At 55.4% G+C, this 17874-nt stretch overlaps 1 protein-coding gene and 1 long non-coding RNA gene across 3 annotated transcripts; one reads left to right on the forward strand and one right to left on the reverse strand.

The window, feature by feature from the left end:
* The first annotated feature begins 2325 nt into the window (after positions 1-2325).
* Positions 2326-7570, forward strand: LOC140606545 (uncharacterized). Its single transcript, XR_012008891.1, has 5 exons — positions 2326-2640; positions 3243-3394; positions 5796-5943; positions 6715-6888; positions 7028-7570. It is a non-coding gene; the product is annotated as an uncharacterized lncRNA (long non-coding RNA).
* SGCA (sarcoglycan alpha) lies at positions 3796-17254 on the reverse strand. Of its 2 annotated transcripts, none has more exons than XM_072780118.1 (10): positions 17058-17254; positions 15840-15959; positions 15587-15741; positions 15361-15433; positions 14802-15000; positions 14240-14402; positions 13116-13324; positions 12882-12908; positions 7641-7833; positions 3796-5881 (listed from the first exon to the last, which is right to left on the reverse strand). In XM_072780118.1, exons 1-9 carry the CDS (start codon positions 17092-17094, stop codon positions 7653-7655), a joined length of 1164 nt encoding a protein of 387 aa, XP_072636219.1. In that variant the 5' UTR covers positions 17095-17254; the 3' UTR covers positions 3796-5881; positions 7641-7652. The 2 variants fall into 2 exon arrangements, with proteins under 2 accessions (XP_072636219.1, XP_072636217.1); XM_072780116.1 differs by having other exon boundaries at positions 3796-7371.
* Positions 17255-17874: the final 620 nt, after the last annotated feature.

Genomic DNA, 17874 nt, shown 5'->3' on the forward strand with positions numbered 1-17874 from the left:
GCATGGCTGACAGAGGGTGGGGCTGGTGAGGAGTACCTGGAAGCCTCTCAGCAGGGCCTCTCCCTGGGCAAACATAGAGGGTCATCTGGCCTCTCCTCCCTCCTCAGGGCTCACTCTGAGCTCCCCCAAAAGAGCAAGAAGCAGGACAGTTCAAGAAGGGTCGCTGAGCCTGCCCTGAGGGCCTGAGAGAGGAAAGGAAGGGCTCTGGCCTTTCTGTCCCAGGGAAAGGGGGAGGCAGCAGACCTGCCCTCAGAAGAGCTTCCCCAGGGCCCTCGGAGAGCTGCAGTCAGGCACTTACAGGGTGTTGTCATGCAGGCAACAGACCCTGACCCTGACCCTGACCCTGCGGGGTATGTACCAGGTCGCTCTTGGCCTTCTAAGTCCTCATAATCCCTCCGTGCAGAGTGGCCTGGAGGGTCACTCTTCCCATTCCCTGCATCCTGCCCATTCCTTATCCCTTTAAAAAAAATTTTACTTCCTCTGCCTCATTATCTCCCTCCCTTCCCTTCTGCCTCCCCTTCTGCCTGCCCTTCCCTCCTGCCTGCCTGAGAACCTGAGCACCCCCCAGCTGACTGGTCAGCTCCCCAGGCTCAGGGAAGGGGGACAGCAGTGAGCAGTCACTGGGGACACAGAGGTCTCCAGAGAGTTGGAAGTCTGGAGTAGACCAGGTACCCGGAGACCTGGAGACAGGGAGAAGTTGAAGCTGTGCCCCCACCCACCCACCCAAGGTCTCGGGGCCTAAATCTCAAAGGCAGGAGGAAAGGCCCATATCCCTCCCTTGAGTCTCAGAGAAACAGAGTCAGAGAGGCCACCGTCAGCAATGCTAACGCCATTGCTCTCATCAAGCGGTCATGAAGATTAATTGTGGCTTTTAATAATTCATCATTAGCACTTCTACCACAATCTGGACAGTGTAGAAAGGGAATTTGTCTCAAGTGGTTAAGAAATTATGACAAATAAATGAAGGTTTCTTCATATGCAAACTACCCGACCTGTGTGGCAACTGCTGGGTGGTGATGAGGCCCATCTACCCAGGCCTCCAGCCCCGGGGTGCGGGGGCAGGAGAGGGCTCTGCGCTGACTTAGCCCATCCTCTGCTGCACCTCGCCTCCTGGGGGCAACCAAGGCTCTACTTGGCTGCTACCCACCTGTCCCTTCTCACTGTCCCCTTCCTTGCCCACACCTGTCACACCAGCCAAAAAGGTGACCACAAATCCCAGGTGTGTACTACACTTTCCACTTCCAGGCCTTTCTTGATGCCTCTTCCTCTACCTCCTCATTGGCCCGCCCACCCCAGGCCTGGTCTGTCCCCTCTGAATTTCCACAGGTCTCCACATCTACAGAATTAATTTTAGTCTTAACAGTAGACACCGTTGCACCGTTTTATGCTTTCGCAGTTCCCTGTTGTGTCCTCCAGGCCCAGCAGGGCTGACTGAGACCAGAGACCAGTGTGCCATGCAGGGCTGAGCACCGGGCCCCGCTTGGAGACTGGGGAGACGACAGTGAGAACGTGAGGTAGGAAGGGGGGGCTTTCAGGGAGCGGTGGGTGCCTGTGTGAACCAGAGTGAGCAGGCGTGAGAGGAGGAGCAATGAAAACCAGCTCATGTGGGAGAGCAGACAGCGTGGAAGGCCCTAGGCCAGTGCTTTCTGCAACCTGGAAGCGCACTCTCCCTATGCTGTCCCATACCATAGCCACTAGCCACACATGGGTGTGCCACTGAAGAACTCAATTTTTGATTGCATTTAACTGTAATTAATTTTCTTTAAGATTTTGTTTATTTATTCATGAGAGACACACAGGGAGAAGCAGAGACACAGGCAGAGGGAGAAGCAGGCTCCCTGCAGGGAGCCCGATGTGGGACTCGATCCCAGGACCCCAGGATCACGCCCTGAGCTGAAGGCAGACGCTCAACTGCTGAGCCACCCAGGGGTCCCTAACTGTAATAGTTTTAAGAACCGCAAGTGGCTAGTGGCCACCACATTGGGCAGCGCGTCTCTAGACACACGAGTGAGTATGTCTCTTACTATATAGGTACGAATGTACACACAGAGACACAAGTGTATGTGTGTGCACGGTGTGTACACACACGCATATGAGGGCATATGAGGTGACGCCGTGTGTGGCAGGGGTGTGCTGGGCAGCTCTGAGCCTGTGTCATGTGGTACGAGGCCAGAATGTGGTTTCAGTGTGTGTGCAGGACAAGAGGGGAGGGGGACAAAGGGGCCATTGTACCACATTCCCAACTCAAGCCCTCCTCTCTGCTGACATCACCGCTGCCCTAAATAGAGCTGCCCAGACCCGCTCCCCCAGGCCCTGGCTGCCCCCTGCATGGTGGCATGGCGCCGGCTGTTCCACTGCTGCTCCCCGGAACTCACTTCTGTCTCCTTTCTGAGGAGATGGGCCGCATTCCTAGGGCTGATTTCTCAGGCAACTTCAGATGGAAAATTCTAGAAAGGAAGGAGGTTTCATCTGGATTTTTTATTTTTGCCGCTTTCTCAGAATCCCGAGTCCCTTCTGTGGTATGAGTCCATCTCCTGGCAGGATTTTTTTATGACTGAAATATGGCATCCTCCTTTTTTTGGGTCAGCTCTTCACCCTCCGCTGCCCCAGAGCCTTCAAGACTTTCCTGGATGGATATGGGTGAGGTTGGGGAGGGGAGAGGTTGGGGGCAGCCGCCGAGCTGGAGTACAGGAGCCTCAGGCAATGGTGGGGGTCTGTGGGGTTGTGTGCAGAACAGGAGAGTTAATGTGGGGCTGTGCTCAAAACCAGGACCCACAGTGGAAAGCTGCTTGGGGACTGTGAGTGTGGGAGGCTGTGTGAATGGGTGAGGTGGATGCCACCCAGACATCCCTGTGTGCATGAGAATGTGTCTCACTCTCTGCTGCCCCATAAACAAGTGTGTCTGTGGTCAGAGGGGCCCCACACGCGTACAGGTGTGCTGGGGATGGGTGAGTGGGGGGGTCTGCATATATGAGGACCGCTTCCACACACATATAGCAGCAGAGGAGATGCTCTGTGAACTGAGAAGGTAAGGGTCTAGCAGTAGGGACGTGTGTGGGCATAGGTGTGACAGAGGACATAGGAGGGCCTGCAGATGGGTGGGGGCAGCTGAACAGGGAGGAGTTGAGGAAAAATCAGGAGTGGGTGGGTGTGGGGGACCACCACCCTAAAGTGCCAGGGCCAGTGGAGCCCTCTCAAGGATGAGCACTGTGTCTCTGTCCTCTTCCTGGTATGTGCTCCAGAGGGTACCAAGTAGAGCAAAGAGATGTCCACGGATTGCGAGGCAAGACCCGGGAAGAAAGATGGCCCTGATCTAGCAGGGTAATCAGACCCTTCTGCACACAGAGATTTCAACGCCTTTGCAGAGCACGTGCACAGCAAGGCCTGGAGGGAGGTGAGTTTGGTGTGTGCAGGGGGAGGAGAGTGAGGTTTTCTCTGCATAAGGCAGTGGGAGGAAAAGGAGAATGGGGCGGGATGGGGACCAAAGCACATTTTAGAACCAGAAGACCACACATTCAAGTTCTAAGTGTCTTCACTGTTGTGGTGCCACCTCCCACCCCCTGCAACTCCTCAAGGCTTTGGAAAACTCATGCATGCATAGAGGTCTGGTACCAGCAGGTGGTTCTGGAGAAAGTGAGGAAAGAGGCCGAGTTCTGGGTTTGGGTTGATCTGGAGTGGAGATAAAGGAAGAGCTGTGAAACGGGCGCTGTTCAGTAAAGATAGTATGCGAGCCACGGACATGATTTTTCATTTTCTAACAGCCATATTAAGACAACAAAAAAGAAACAGGCAAGGTTAATTGTAATAACATATTTTATTTAACCCACATATCCCAAAATTTCATTTCACTGGCCAGCAGACCAGTGCCAGGAAACATGGAAATTTCAGCCTCCACTCCAAACTCACAGGGAGAGCATGAAGCCTTCACAGGGCACAGAATGTAAATGGAGCTCACTTAATCTGGATCTTAGTGGGCAGGGGGACCCTATGGGCCTCTGGCTTGGGAGTGGTCACTCAAGAGTTCCTACGTAATAATGTCTCCTTTCTCAGGAGCTGCCAGATGCCAGGCACTCGTCCGGGGCTCACAAATCCTCCCAACAGCCCCCAGGCAGTTATGATTAACGTCTTATGAGTAAACGAGCTGTCAGAGCCATGATTTGAGTCCTGCTCACTCTGAGCCCAAATCCCAACAAACACACCCTATAAATGCTGTATGTGTGTGTGCGTGTGTGAAGAGCCAGGGAGACACAGGCCCCATGGGGCAGGGCTCTGTGTTCTCACTCAGACATGGATCCTCCTCCCAGACTGAGATGTTGAGGGAACGTCTAGGGTCAGGCCACCATGGGGCTCTGTTTAGGGTGAAGGTAGGGGCCCCTCCACACTAGATCGCAGGGTAGCGCTTGCTGTGGGACTGGAGGAGCCAAGGGTGGGGCAGGGCATGTAGCTGAATCTCGGTGGGGCGGGGGACACTGTGGCTATTTTTCCTTGGCTATAGACTGTGGGGCGTGACTGCTCTGTGAGGCATGAGCCTCATCCCTCAGCGAGAGGAGAGGTGCTGAGTCCGGCAGTGCCTTTGCCACGCGCTGCCAGGGGCGCCTGGGTGTGCGCGTGCGTGTGCCTGGGCACGGCTCAGTGTCCTCTGCAGTCACGCCATCCTCCCAGCTACTTGTCTGGGCTGCTTCCTCCCAGGCCAGCAGCCAGGCTCCCGTGTGCTCCTCGGAGCCAAGATGTCAAGGCAAAGCCAGGCAGCAGAGGGAAGCAAGGGGCTGGCTGAGGAACTCTCCCAGCCCTGGCTACCTGGGCAGGAGCGCAGAGACCAGGAGAGGGCAGCCCCTGCCTCAAGGGGGCAGCGATCGAGGAAGAGCACCCCGGGAGAGCAGCCTGGCAGTCTAGAGCCTCTGGCCTGAGCACATTCTGTGCAGCTCCAAGTTTCGGCCAGATGAGGGGCCTCAAGGCAAAGGAGGAAACGAAGAGACAGAGGCACTGTCTTGTCAGAGGACACATGTGGTTAGGGGGTGGCCACCCCAACAGGCACTCAGTCTAAAACATCTACTGAGCACCTCCCAAGTGCCTGCCTCCACAGATGCTTATGGGATAACTAACTAACAACTAACTAACTAACTAACTAACTAACTAACTAACTAACTAACAGGTGTGGGATGCCCAGCAGGCAGGGTGACAGGAACATAATGTTAGAAGTGCTAGCGATGGCCTTGGGCACCTTCTTTGCCCAGAAAGGAGGAACAACTTTCTTAAGAGCTCTGAGCACACCGAGACCAGAGTACCCCCTCCAAACATCTTTCCTGAGCACCTGCTATGTGCAGGCACCCCAGCGCCCCCAACCACAGTGGGCGCACAGAATCCTGCCCTCCTGGATTTTATATCTGGAGGTGGAGCTTATATCTAGGGTAAGAAGCCAGCCTAGAACAAGGCACAGGGAGGGTACACAGTGCTCTGGAAACAGGGGAGCTGGAAGGGGCTCTCTGAGGAGCTACCATTTGGGCAAAGACCAGGACAACTGCGATGGGGGGAGTTGTGTGGGTGGGGTGTGGAGGGGGCAGGGGGATCCCGGCAGAGAGAACAGCATGGGCAAAGGCCCCCAAAGCAGGCGCGAGTTAACGAGGCAGTGTGGCTGCAGTGGGCGTGTGAAGAGTAGGAATGAGGTCAGAGGGCTGGGCAGGGCCAGCAGGCCTGGGTCAAGTGTGTGGGTCTTACTCTCAGTGTGACCAGAAGGCATTGGAGAGTTAAAAGCTGCAGGGGTGGAGGGTGAGATGTCCTGATCTTTCTTCTCAAAGGATGGGCCTGGCTCCTGCTGGAGCTGAGACTGGAGGGCAGGAAGGCAAGGGCGCTGTTGCAGGGGCCCAGGAGCCAGATCCTGGAGCTGCACCGGGAAGACGAGAGTGGAAGCCATGAGAAGTGGATGGATTCAGGACACACGTGAAGGTGGGGATTCCGGGGAATGAAAGAAAGGGGAGGGGTCTGAGGGGACGCTCACCACCCCCTTGCCCGTACATTTCTGAACACCCGGATGTGATATTCAGAAACTTAGCCGTCCTCAAGGGTCCTTGGCCCAGGAACCCGCCCTCCCTGCTTAAGACTGGGGGCTGCCTTCTCTATCAGCCCCAAGCCTGGGCCCCTATCTCCAGGTAAGGAAAAATTCCACATGCAGCTGCCCATCTCTACCACCCCCTTGGGGGAAGGAGAGGGATAGTTGAGAGTCAGCTCCAGGACAGTGGGTGGATCCCAGGCCAGGTGGGTTGAACTCTAAAAGAGATTTCGAGGTCACCATAAAGTTTTCTTGTCCTGGTTTGGATTTTCTTGGAGTTGCCCCCCAGATCCAGGGGCCTGAGACTTAGACCCTAAGTCCTTGTTCCTCTGCTATGCCTCCTTTTTCTGGGTCCCTTCTTGGGCCTAAATCTGGCTTGTCCTCCCAAGGGAGTGGTCAGATGTGAGACTGGGTGTGGCTCAGAATGTCAGTGGGCAGGGGCCCAACTGGTCTGGTGCAGATATAACCACCTGGGAGAAACAAGCCAAGGCCTCTTCCTAGCCAGCGGAGCTCTCCAGGACCAAGCTGGTGACACTCAGCTCAACAAAAGTTCCAGGTCATGCGGTGTCCTCTGACCTCTGCCTGACCCCTGGGGAGGCCCACCAATAAGGGGTCATTGAGCCGAGGCATTCAGGGTCACTTATCCTGACCCCTCTCTCCATGTACAGACTGGACCCCTCATAGCATGAGTTACAAAGGGGATCCTTCCCCTCCGGGATCTAGTTAAGTAAGAGCCTGGACCTATTGCTTCCAGAATCCTTCAGCCCTCCAGAAGGCAGCATGGAGGTGGGCACACCAGGTTCTGAGCCAAACTCTGCCACTTGCTTGCTCTGTGACCTTAGGTAAGTTGCTTACTCTCCCTGGGCCTCGGTCTCCTCCTCTATAAAATGGGGATGATGACCAGTAATCCCTCACTGTCAGGTTCTGTTGGAGGAATAAGACCAGGGCCACAGATAGCAGGTCCTTCCCTCTTTCTTCCAGAGAGGTTGAGAAAACAGCAAAATGCCCAGAGTCCAAAGGGCAGGCTGGTAGCCCCTGGCTGACTCTGAGGGCTCCCAGAAGGCAGAAAGGGAAACTGAGGCAGCAAGTGCCAGTCGGAGGCTGCTGAGAAGAAGGCGCCGGTAACAACAGGTGAGCAGAGCTGCAGCTCTTTATTCCAGGGGTCTTGACCCTCAACCCCCTCACCTTCCCCTGCCACCATCTCTCTGCTTGTTCCAAGCCTGGGGGCCATCAGGCCAGGAGCCAGAATCCTGAGGAAGGATGTGGCTGTGGGTCAGCTGCTCTGTGGGAGGCAGGGAGAGAGGCAGAGGAGGCCGGGGCTGGAACTGGAACAGCAGAGGGAGGGGGTGAGGGGCTGTGATGCCCAGGCCTTGGTCCTCCTGCCTCGTCCCCACCCCAGCCCTCCGACCATTTGGCATGGGGGGCGGGGACATAGCCCTGGCCCTGCGGAACAACCCTCACGGCTGCCTCAGAGGAGCAGGAGGGTCTGCTGACCCCTCTCTTTGACCTCCCCTTCCCCACCATCGGCCCCAGCCCCCAGACAGGAGCCACGATGTTCCCAGATATGAGGCTGACACCACTCCGCCAGACCCACCTGCATGTCCCCTCAGTGCTGGTCCAGGATGAGGGGCACCTGGGCGCTGTCCACTCGCGGAGGCAGCCGCTCGCCCGTGCGCACGTTGAACATAGGCAGCGTGGAGAGGGGCCGGGGCACCTCGCGGCTGGATGCCATCTGCCGCAGCTCCTCTGTGTTCCCGCGGATAGTGCAGTGGTGGACCATCTGGATGCTGGGGGCACGGGCCGGCACAGTCGTCAGTCCCGGGAGCCAACTCCGCTGAGGCTCGGCGCGGCACTGCCTCTGAGCCACCCTGCAGTCCCTCCCCACCTGGTATGTAGGGGAAACTCACACACATGACGGGTGAGGGGAAGACAAACAAGGAAGGTCTTTGGTGCCAGCTCAGTGTCCAGTGAGGAGGCATAGGCTGTGGGCACAGCCAGCCTGGATTCCAAGCTGTGTGTCCCTGGCAAGTTGCTGAACCACTCTGTGCCTCAGTGTCCTCAACTGTAAGATGGACATAATGCTAGAATCTGCCTCCTAGCACTGTGGTGGGAATTAAATGAGAAAAATGTTTAGAGAAGTGCCTGGTGCCTGCTAAGAACTCCTGAGGTGCCAGCCATGAATAGGTACCCGCAGTGGATTGCTATTTCCAGAGGCCGGCGTTTGCTGGGGTTTATATTCCGATCACCTTCCCGGTCCCTTCCAGCATTCAGCTCCCTCCCCAAATACTCTCTCCTACCATTGACCATCCAGTCTTCCCCGCCTCATCCCTCTTAGTCTGGCAAACTTCCCCCTCCATCTCTTCCCACCTCCTCCTCTGGCTCCCGGGCTGTTTCCTGCCATGCCTCCGTGGTCTCATCTTCTGGCTCCTCCCATCTAGCCTCCCTGGCCTTTGTACCCGGCCCTCTCCCACCCCTCCCCAGCCTGCCCCCCACCACTGACTAGCTCTGGACACCAAGTCTTTGCTCTCTGGCTTTATTCCAGATCAAAACTCCATGAGGCCGACCCCGGGATCTGCCCTCAGTGGGCCTGAAATCCCTGTGGCCGTCAGAAAGCCCTTTCTGAGCTCTCATGTCAGAAAGGAGACTTGCTTCTGTCTTCTCAGAAAGCTCAGCCTCATTCTCATTTGAGATCCTGAGGAGCTTGCCTTCTGCTGCCTGGGGCAAGCTTCTGTTCATTCTGAGAAGTAGGGTAGCACGGTGTAACCCAACATCAGCACTTGCTTTGAATATACATGTGAGTCCTGCTACTTACTGGCTGTGTGATTTTATGCAAGTCACTTAACTTCTCTGTGCCACTATTTCCTCCATCGTAATGCAGTTTTTGTGCATATTAAATGAGTTAATACAGGAAAAAACACTCCTGGTCAGCATCATAGCAAGTGGTAGCTAATATTATAGGAAGGCCAACGTTGCTATAATCATCATCAGCGTTATTTTATTATAGTAGGCCCACTGATGTGCTTGACCTCTAGTAAAGGGATGTTTCCAAGCCCCTTTACATGAATCCACCCACATTTGTGGGTCCAGCCTGGAGATATTTTCCTAGATTACCTGGTTGCCAGGTGAGAGATAGCAGGGACTCTTCATCACAAACAATAAGAATTAGTTTTCCTTGGGGCACCTGGGTGGTTCAGTCAGTAGAGCATCCCAATCTTGATTTTGGGTCAGATCATTATCTCAGGGTCTTGAGACTGAGCCCAAGTCAGGCTCCCGCTCGGCCAGGAGTCTGCTTCTCTCCCTCTTCTTTCCCTCTGCCCACCCAACTCTCAAAACAAATAAAATCTTAAAAAAAAAAAAGAGGGGTGCCTAGATGGCTCAGTTAAGTGTCTGCCTTTGGTTTAGATCTCAGGGTCCTGGGATGGAGCCCCAGAGCCCCATATCATTGGGCTCCCTGCTCCGTGGGGAGCCTGCTTATCCCTCTCCCTCTGCCCCTCCCCCTACTTGTGCTCTTTATATATATATATATTAGTTTCCTTAAAGGAGTAGGGGCCCCGGGCAGGGTGGAAGCTACCCGACTTGCCTCTGGGTTACTGATCAAATGGGGAAGGGGCCATGATCCCCACCCCAGTCCAAGTCTCTATAGACACCAATAGCAGCTAGAGCCCAAGAGATTAGACTACAGGTCAGACTGGCTAGCTTCGTGCTGAATGGGCCACATTCCTCCTGGGGGGAGTAGGACCAAGTCCTGTCTGGTTGGCGGGAGGAGGTGGAGTCACCCTCTAAGACCAGGGGAGGATCAAGATGAGCTCTTGAGTCTGGAATTTGGCAAGCACAATTGTCCAAAACACAATTTTCCATTCCCAGGCAAGGGGAGGCTGAGAGAGAAAGGAAGCAAGCAGCATATGGATGCTTAGGACTAGAGGCAGCCAGACAGGTAATGCCCTGGCAGGGGAAGGGCTCTTAGTTAATGCCCCCCCCTCACGACTCCCCCTCGCCCCCAGCCCTGCATCTGGATCTCATTACTCTGGCAACACACACAGGTGGAAAATGTTCCCGGGACATTTTTCCAGAGCAGGAGCAGAAGCCAGACCCACTGTTGCCTTCCACATCAGCACTTGGGCAGCCGAAAATGAATAGGCAGGCATTCCTACACACACGCACACACACACACACATGCATGCACGCACACTCTCCCCACCACCAACACACACCCGTCGAGCCCTGTCTCTGACACATAGACCACAGAAGAGGGTCAGGCTGGAGGACTTTCTGACCAGCACGCTCTGATACAGGCAATAGAATCACAATGTGTGGATAATTTGGAAAACAGCAGACACTGAACAAGCAAAAAAAAAAAAAAAAAAAAAAAAAAAAAAATTGAATTTGTAGAAATAAATCAACACAAAATCCAAACCATCAAGGGCTAATGTGGCACATGGTAAACCTGGTAATTGGTTCAACATTGATGGAGGAAGCAGATTTTCCTGATAGCTTCAGAGCTGCCAAACCAAGCCAGGAAAGCTGGCCATGATGGAAATAACTGCTCAGAAGAGAATTTCCACAATGGCAGAAGATGTAATTGATCAAATCTGGCACAGCCCAAAAAAATTGAGGAATAAAATGTTCCTTGAAAAACTTACATGGAAAATCACTCATCCCAATGGGAAAAAGTTCTATCAAATAAAAATGAAAAAACAAACAAACAAAAAACAACCAAAGCAGAGCCTTTCCACTGCTTTCTGATCAAAAGTGACCAAGGAATCAAATTGACCTAGGGAGATCAAGGAATTACATTTTTGTTCACTCTGGAAAATGTTACCCCCGTAAAAAATTCATAAATGTTGGTATAAGTCTGATTCTACAAATGTTTGTATTCTTCAACCCAGTGGGTTGAGATGGCAGGTTTAAAATGGAGGGTCTCAGGGGGGTGGCTGGGCGCTCAGTTGGTTAAGTGCTTGACTCTTGATTTCAGCTCAGGTCATGATCTCGGGGTCCTGAGATCGAGCCCTGTGTCAGGCTCTACGCTCAGTGCAGAGTCAGCTTGTCTGCTCCCCCACCCAGCGCCCGCTCTCTCTCTCTCTCTCTCTCTCAAATAAATAAATCAATAAAATCTAAAAAAAAAAAAAAAAAAAAAAAAACACACACACACAACCAACCCTGGGGTCTCAGAATACCCTGAAATCAGCCAATGAATACACTTCTAAACACACATGCGCCTGCATCAACACGCCATGTGGGGTCCACCCATCCACCCACACAGCCTCAGCCCTTCTTCCTGGGGCACCTGACTTGTCAGATGCCCACACTATCTGTCAACTCCCATGCACACCTCCCAGATGGGAACAATGGGACCACTGTGACCCTCGCAGGATTCTAGTGGCCTCACAATGTCCCCCTGAGGTCACTGCAGAGATAACCTTGCCACCCCCTGCACCTGAGACACAAGTCTGCTTAGGCCAGCTGAGGGTAATCATCCCTGGTCCTCCTCTGGCCACCCAGGGGAAGGCTCCGAGGGAACCAGGAACAGAGACTTGCCTCACCCACGGAAGAGCCACCCAGTAGAGACTTCCAGCCGCCACCCTGGAGGTCCCTGCGCCTAGTTCCCTCCACCCGCCCCAGGGAGAGATGCAGAAAGACACTTTGGTACCACCCCCATCTGCACCTGTGATCTCAAACACTGTGCAGGGTGCGAGCCGGCAGGCCAGCGTATCTGGGACCCCCAGCAAGAGCGAGAATGGGCACTGCACCAGCACCAAAGCCCACCGGAAGCCCAGCATATCCAAGGTGATCCTGGGGGTCGTGGAGGACAAGGGGATGCACAATCCTGTGACTCTAGCCACCCTGAAGAAGGCGGTCGCCACCACGGGCTACAACATGACCCGGAATGCTTGGCGCTTCAAGCGAGTGCTCAAGGGGCTGGTGGACAAGGGCATTCTCAAGCAGGTGACTGGCAAGGGGGCCTCAGGCTCCTTCCGCATGGGCAAGAAGTTTGCCTCCAAGTTCAAGTTCAGGACCCAGAGACAGCGCCAGTCTGGGCAGCGCCGGTCTGGGCAGCGCCGGCCTGGGCAGCACCGGCCTGGGCAGCGCAGGTTGCTAGCGGGCTCCCAAAGGGGGCACAAGCGGCTACCCAAGGGGGTTCACAGGGTGGCCAAATGCCACCGCAATTAACAGGGCAGGCCAGGCAAGGAGGAGGCAGGGTGCCAGGCCCGCCACAGGCTCAGTGCGGTGAGAATAAAAGGAGCCTAACTTATCTCATACCTGCCTCCTGGAATCTTTGGGGTTCAAGGGAAGGGGAGTGGAAGGAGGCTTGGGACAGGGGAAAGGTAAAGCTGGCTTGGTGGGGAGGGTGTGGAAACCTGAGCGAAAGAGTAAGATGGATTTGGCCAGGGCTGGAGGAATTGAAAGCATATGACATCACATGGAGAAACCAGGGCCAGAGAGCGTCCCACTGATTGTGTGGCATAACCCAGCCTGGAACCATACATAGTGTCTGACTCAGTGAAGTGTATGTGTGTGCGTGTGTGCACATGTTGTGCATGTGTGTGGGCACGCACCCTCAAGTTGCTTCTCAAACCCTCTCCCCCCCAGGGTGGCAGCAGGCCCCCACACCCGGCTGGGTCCCTTCCCATGCCCCATCCCAGATTAGGGTCCTCTATGGAGACCAGCAAATGAGAAGGCCAGGCCAGGATAGGTCAGGTACAGCAATCAGCCAGCCCAGAGCTGGAGCTCAGAGGCCAGGCATGGCTCCCATCATCCCAGAGTAATCTGTGCTTGTCTGCGCTGCTCATGGAGTCTAGGGGTGCTCCCACCCAGCCCCCAGCTTTCCCCTACTCACTCAGAGGTGGCCAGGTCTCTCTTCAGCCTGTGGAAAAGTGAGGGAGGGTAATAGTTATTATCCGCAACCCCCTCCTGGTGCCAGGCCAGGCAAGAGGTCCCCACTTCTTTCCTGGCTGAGGACTCCGCTCCCTGAGGGGGTCTGTGTCCCCAGGGAGCACAAGTGCCACAAGGAGTCCCATGGATGTGAGCACCAGCCACAGTACCCTCCCCACCCTCTGTCCCCCATACTCACTGTCCCTCTCGCCGGCAGCACATGATGTAGGCCAGCAGCAGAGTGAGAAGCAGAGCCACCAGCAGTGGCACCAGGAGGGTGACCAGTGCGTCAGTGAGGAAGTCTCGGGCCGTGGCCTCAGTAGGTGGGCAGAAGAATGGGTCAATCTCCAGGATCCCATCGCCTAGGGTAGGCATCTCATCTGCAGGCTCTGGTACTGACTTATCCACCTGCTCAGAGAGCCCAGGGCTAACCTAGCAGCAGTTGGCTGGACACAGAGACCCCCGGGGGCCAGGGCAGGGGTGACCCATACAACCACAGGGTTTCCTTCTGCCTGCCTCCCCCAGCTTGGGCGAGTTAGGAGGACAAGCACTGGACTAGGACCCCAGAGAGAAGGTTGAGGAGAGGCAGGTCTGTACAATGGTTAGAGCATACCTCTAAGGCCCTACTGTGTAAGTTTGAATCCTGATTCAGACAGATGCTGTGCTGGATGACTTACCTCCAGGTGACTCCTCTCCCTCACCTGTAAAGTCAATGGTAATAGTGGTACCTGTCTCTGGGACGGTGGGTGGTGAGGGTAAAACATTTTGATTGGATAGTGCCTCGCCCATGGCGAGTGCTCAAAGATGTTGTTGATTGAGTTGAACAGAGGACTCTAGGGGTTCCCAGACTGGGGAGTCAGGGTCTCTAAGGACCCCAGATCCTCAGATAATTGTGCTCAATATCCCAAAAAGCAGTAGTGAGCATCTCTGGTTTGTAACTTGGGAGTGAGAGCTATCTTTTCCTTGTCGCAGGCAGATTTGCTAGGTGACACCTTAGAAGGAAGCAGACAGAACTGTCCCAGAGTGTCCAGTGGTGGGAAAAGGATTTTTGGAACTGCCCTATGGAAGTGATGGTTCTAGCTGCTGGGTTGGGCCCATCTGAGACTTCTGGACCTGGAGAGCCCTTTTCTGGATTATGGACTCTGTCGCCCCCTTATGGGATGAGATGGAACTTCAGTGTGCGTGCGTGTGTGTGTGTGTGTGTGTGTGTGTGTGTGTGTGTAATCAGAGAAAGAAACAGGAATAGAGATGGAGTGGGAAGAGGGGTACGGAGGAGATTGCGATGCCCTATCCCCCGCCCCCGGAGCCAGGATCCCTCCTCACCAGGGTCACATTGCACCAGTCAACACGGAAGTAAGGTGCCAAGGTGTCATAGCAGGACAGAAGTGGAGGCTGACCCTGGGCACAGCGAGCGTGGCTGTCAGGAGATGCCACCATCTTCAGGCAGGTGGAGAAGGGTGAAGCAGATCCCACCTTGATGTAAACCCTGGGCCCAGATAGAAGCCATGGTTAGCATACTGGGAGGGGGGTGCCATTGGGCACTGGAGATTTGGGGTTACAGGGCCACTTCTGAGACCTGGGTTATGATGAGAGTACACAGAGCACCCCAGTCTTCTAGGAGGCCTAACACTCCGAGGAATGTCTTTTGATGGCTGGATCTTTTATGTCCTCATGGGATATCAGGGAGTATAGAATTTAGGGTAATTACGGTTTGGGCCCAGGAAGGGCAAAAAGATGAAGGGGTGGCTGGAGGAAAGTGGACAGTGATGTGACACTGGGAGATACATTTGGGTGTGAAGGTGCACGAAGGTGCTCCATGCCCCACCACCTGGAAGGCCAGCTGCCGCCACCTCCTCCAGAAAGCCCTCCTGGGTCACACACTTACCCTTCCTTGCGACCCTCAATGGGAAGGGGGACACGGCCGCCACGGTCCAAGGCAGAGGTAATGTTGAGTAGCTGGAGCTCCCCTGGTTCCCAGAGCCCTCCCAAGGATGTGAGGAAGCGACTGGCAGGCGTTGAGGGCAGCACCTCCTCCACATCATGGCTGCACACCAGGAACTCAGCTTGGTATGGCAGCAGGGGGCCTGGAAGTGCCAGGTTGGCACTTGAGGCTGCACGGAGTACTGCATGGATCCTTCCCAAGACTCGCCCCATTCGAGCTCCTCCCTAGGCCCCATCAGACTCCTTCCTTACTCCCTAACTTCCCATCCCTCACAGGCCCCAAAAGCCCTGCCCACAGCTTCAACAACTTCCCAAGGCCCCACAGACTGTCAGCACAACAGCCAAGAATACAGCTCAAGTCTTTCCAGGATGCCTTGCTCCGACTATTCCCACTTGTGAGTGTCCCCTTCACACACACCCCTTCCCTCCCTCCAAGGGAAATCCCTCAAAAAGGGCACTGAGGGGGTAGAGGTGGGGCAGGGGTGCGGTGGGGCTAGTAGTACCTTCTGGGTCCTCAATCAACAGCACCAGCCTCTGCCGGGTGGTGTCAAAGCTGTCCCGATTGTAAGCTGTGACCTGATGGGGTAGAGGGAAGAGGGTGGAGGGATGGGTTGAGGGGAGAAACAAGGAGGGGACTGAGATACCCACAAATTAGAGGCATCTAAATTATGTAAATGGACAGGCACAGATGCCCACATGGGACAGAGCCACTGGGGTCCCTGCTGGTACCTCAATGACCTGGCGCCCACGATCTTCTGGAGTGGGGGTGCCGTAGAGGAAGCCAGGCTGGTGGGGGCTGCGCTGGGTGTAGCGGAGCCACCGAGGCAGGTCTGGGTATCCTTGGAGGTGGGCATGGTAGGTGATTGGGACAGTGGAGGGGACATCTGGTAGAAGGAAAGAGGGTTGGAGAAGTGATAGGAGGCTTCACTAGCCCCCGGCCAGGTACCAGCAGCCCACTCGATGCCCTTCAGACCCCTCTCACCAACATGCTCAGGAAGATGCAGGAAGGTTTCCCGGTCCAAGGTGTACACAAAGACACGGCCCACAAGAGGCTGCAGGGTGGTCTGCTGGGCCTCGGTGTCCCCTTGCCTTGCCAAGAGACCTGTGGGGACCCCACAACCCCCAAACCCACACATCAGCATTAGTCCTGGGCAGGGAGAGGATAAGTTCCTGGTGCCCCTAAGAGACAGGAGAAGTGGTGGGAGGCCTCCAGGAAAGGATAGGGGGTGCCCTGGCTGTGCCACACACTTGGATCAGTGACAGGACTTGACCTTTGTTTGGTTTGGATTCATGGGAGCCACCTCCCTCTGTCCTCATTTTAAGCTCCCTTTAAGGGGTCACACCAGGCAGGGACTGCTATCTGGCTAGGGGGTGTGTGGGGTATGGGGGTGTGTATGCATGTTAAGGGTACTTGCAAAAAATCCCTAAAGAATGCTGTGTCAGGGGTGCCTGGGTGGCTCAGGGGGTGAGGCATCCGACTCTTGATTTCAGTTCAGGTCATGGTCTGATGAGGGTCTCAAGATGAAGTCCCATGTTGGGCTCTGTCACTCTAGGCATGGAGCCTGCTTAAGATTCTCTCTCCGTCTCCCTCTGCCCCTCCCACCACCCTCCCTCCCTGTGCATGCTTGGTCACCCTCTCTCTCTCAAAAAAAATTAATAAATACAAATTTTAAAAAAGAATGCTGAGTGTCTGGGAGGCTGGAGGGGAGGGGGGCACGGAACGAACTTTTGAGGAAGGTGGGTAGCCATTCTAGGACCCCTTCCAACTCCCCTAATACACAGCAGGAAAGGGGCCCACAAGAGAAGCCAATAAAAGCTAAGCAAATGGGATCCTAAGCCCCAGGAGAAGGACCTGCCCCAACGGGCCCCCACACCCTCCCAAGGCCAAATTTAGCCTGAGCCTAGAAAGGAGGCAGACCAGCCAGCCCATTAAAGGGCCAACGACACTCCGGGCCTGTGCCATCAGGCCCACCTTGACCTCAGACACACCATCAGTCAGAGCTCCCAGGCCCCCACATACCAGAGCCCCATGTCCAGCCTCATTTCCCTGGGCCTCCCGCTGGACACAGCATGAACACCCCAAAGTCCTCTGGCCCCTGCCCCAGACCCCTCCCCTGAGGGGCCTCTCTATTTCCACCTCTTCACCCCTAAATCCCATCCCTTTGTCCTGGGCCTATCCCAGAAGAAGGCCCCAACTTGCCCACAAGGAGAAGAATCCAGATTAGTGCTGCTGCCATGGCTGCCCCAGCCTGCCCGGGCCCTGAGAGTGACAGAGACAGGAGCAGGGGGGGAGGAGGGAGGGAGGCAGAGTGGGAGGGGACGAGGGAGGGGACGAGGGAGGGACGAGGAGAGGGAGGTGTCCCAGAGCAGCTGGCCCCAGCTTCTGCCAGTGGGTCCCTCCCCTTCCCCCCCAGAGCAGGCACTGAATCTGGAGTGGACACTCCCCTCACATGACAGGGTCCCTCCAATGATCCCCCCTTCACTGCAGTGGCCAGAGAACATTTTCTAAACCACCAACCTGACTCCCCAAGTCAGCCCTGAAAACACTAAGGGCTCCTATTGCCCTAAGTCCCCAGCTGTTGGTGGCTTTCAGACCCTGCCCGTACCTGGCCATCCTGTCCAGCATCCCCTCCTGTCACCCTTGCCAACCAACCAACCACACACACACACACACACACACACACACACACACACACCATCCCAGGCTCCTGCCCAGCCTCTCTCTGCAGCGCCCTATCTGCCATGCTCTCAGTCTTTTGCACAAGCCCTTCCCTCTGCTTGGAGTTCCCTTCCTGCCCTCGTGGGACCAGCAAACTGCCACTTGCCTAGCAAGCCTCAAGAGAGGCCTCCTCTCCTCTCTGAAGCCTTTTTGCTCTGGCTTCCTCCACTAGGCTGAGCTGGGCTCCCCCCAGGTCCCACAGTGCACAGCACTGTGGGGTGGACTGGAACCTTATTATCCTTGCATCCCGGACCTGGCACCGGGCCTGGCAACTAGCAGGTGTAGGGGGGACTAAGTG

Source organism: Canis lupus, chromosome 16 (assembly GCF_048164855.1).
Source record: "Canis lupus baileyi chromosome 16, mCanLup2.hap1, whole genome shotgun sequence".
NCBI classification, from domain to species: Eukaryota; Metazoa; Chordata; class Mammalia; order Carnivora; family Canidae; genus Canis; species Canis lupus.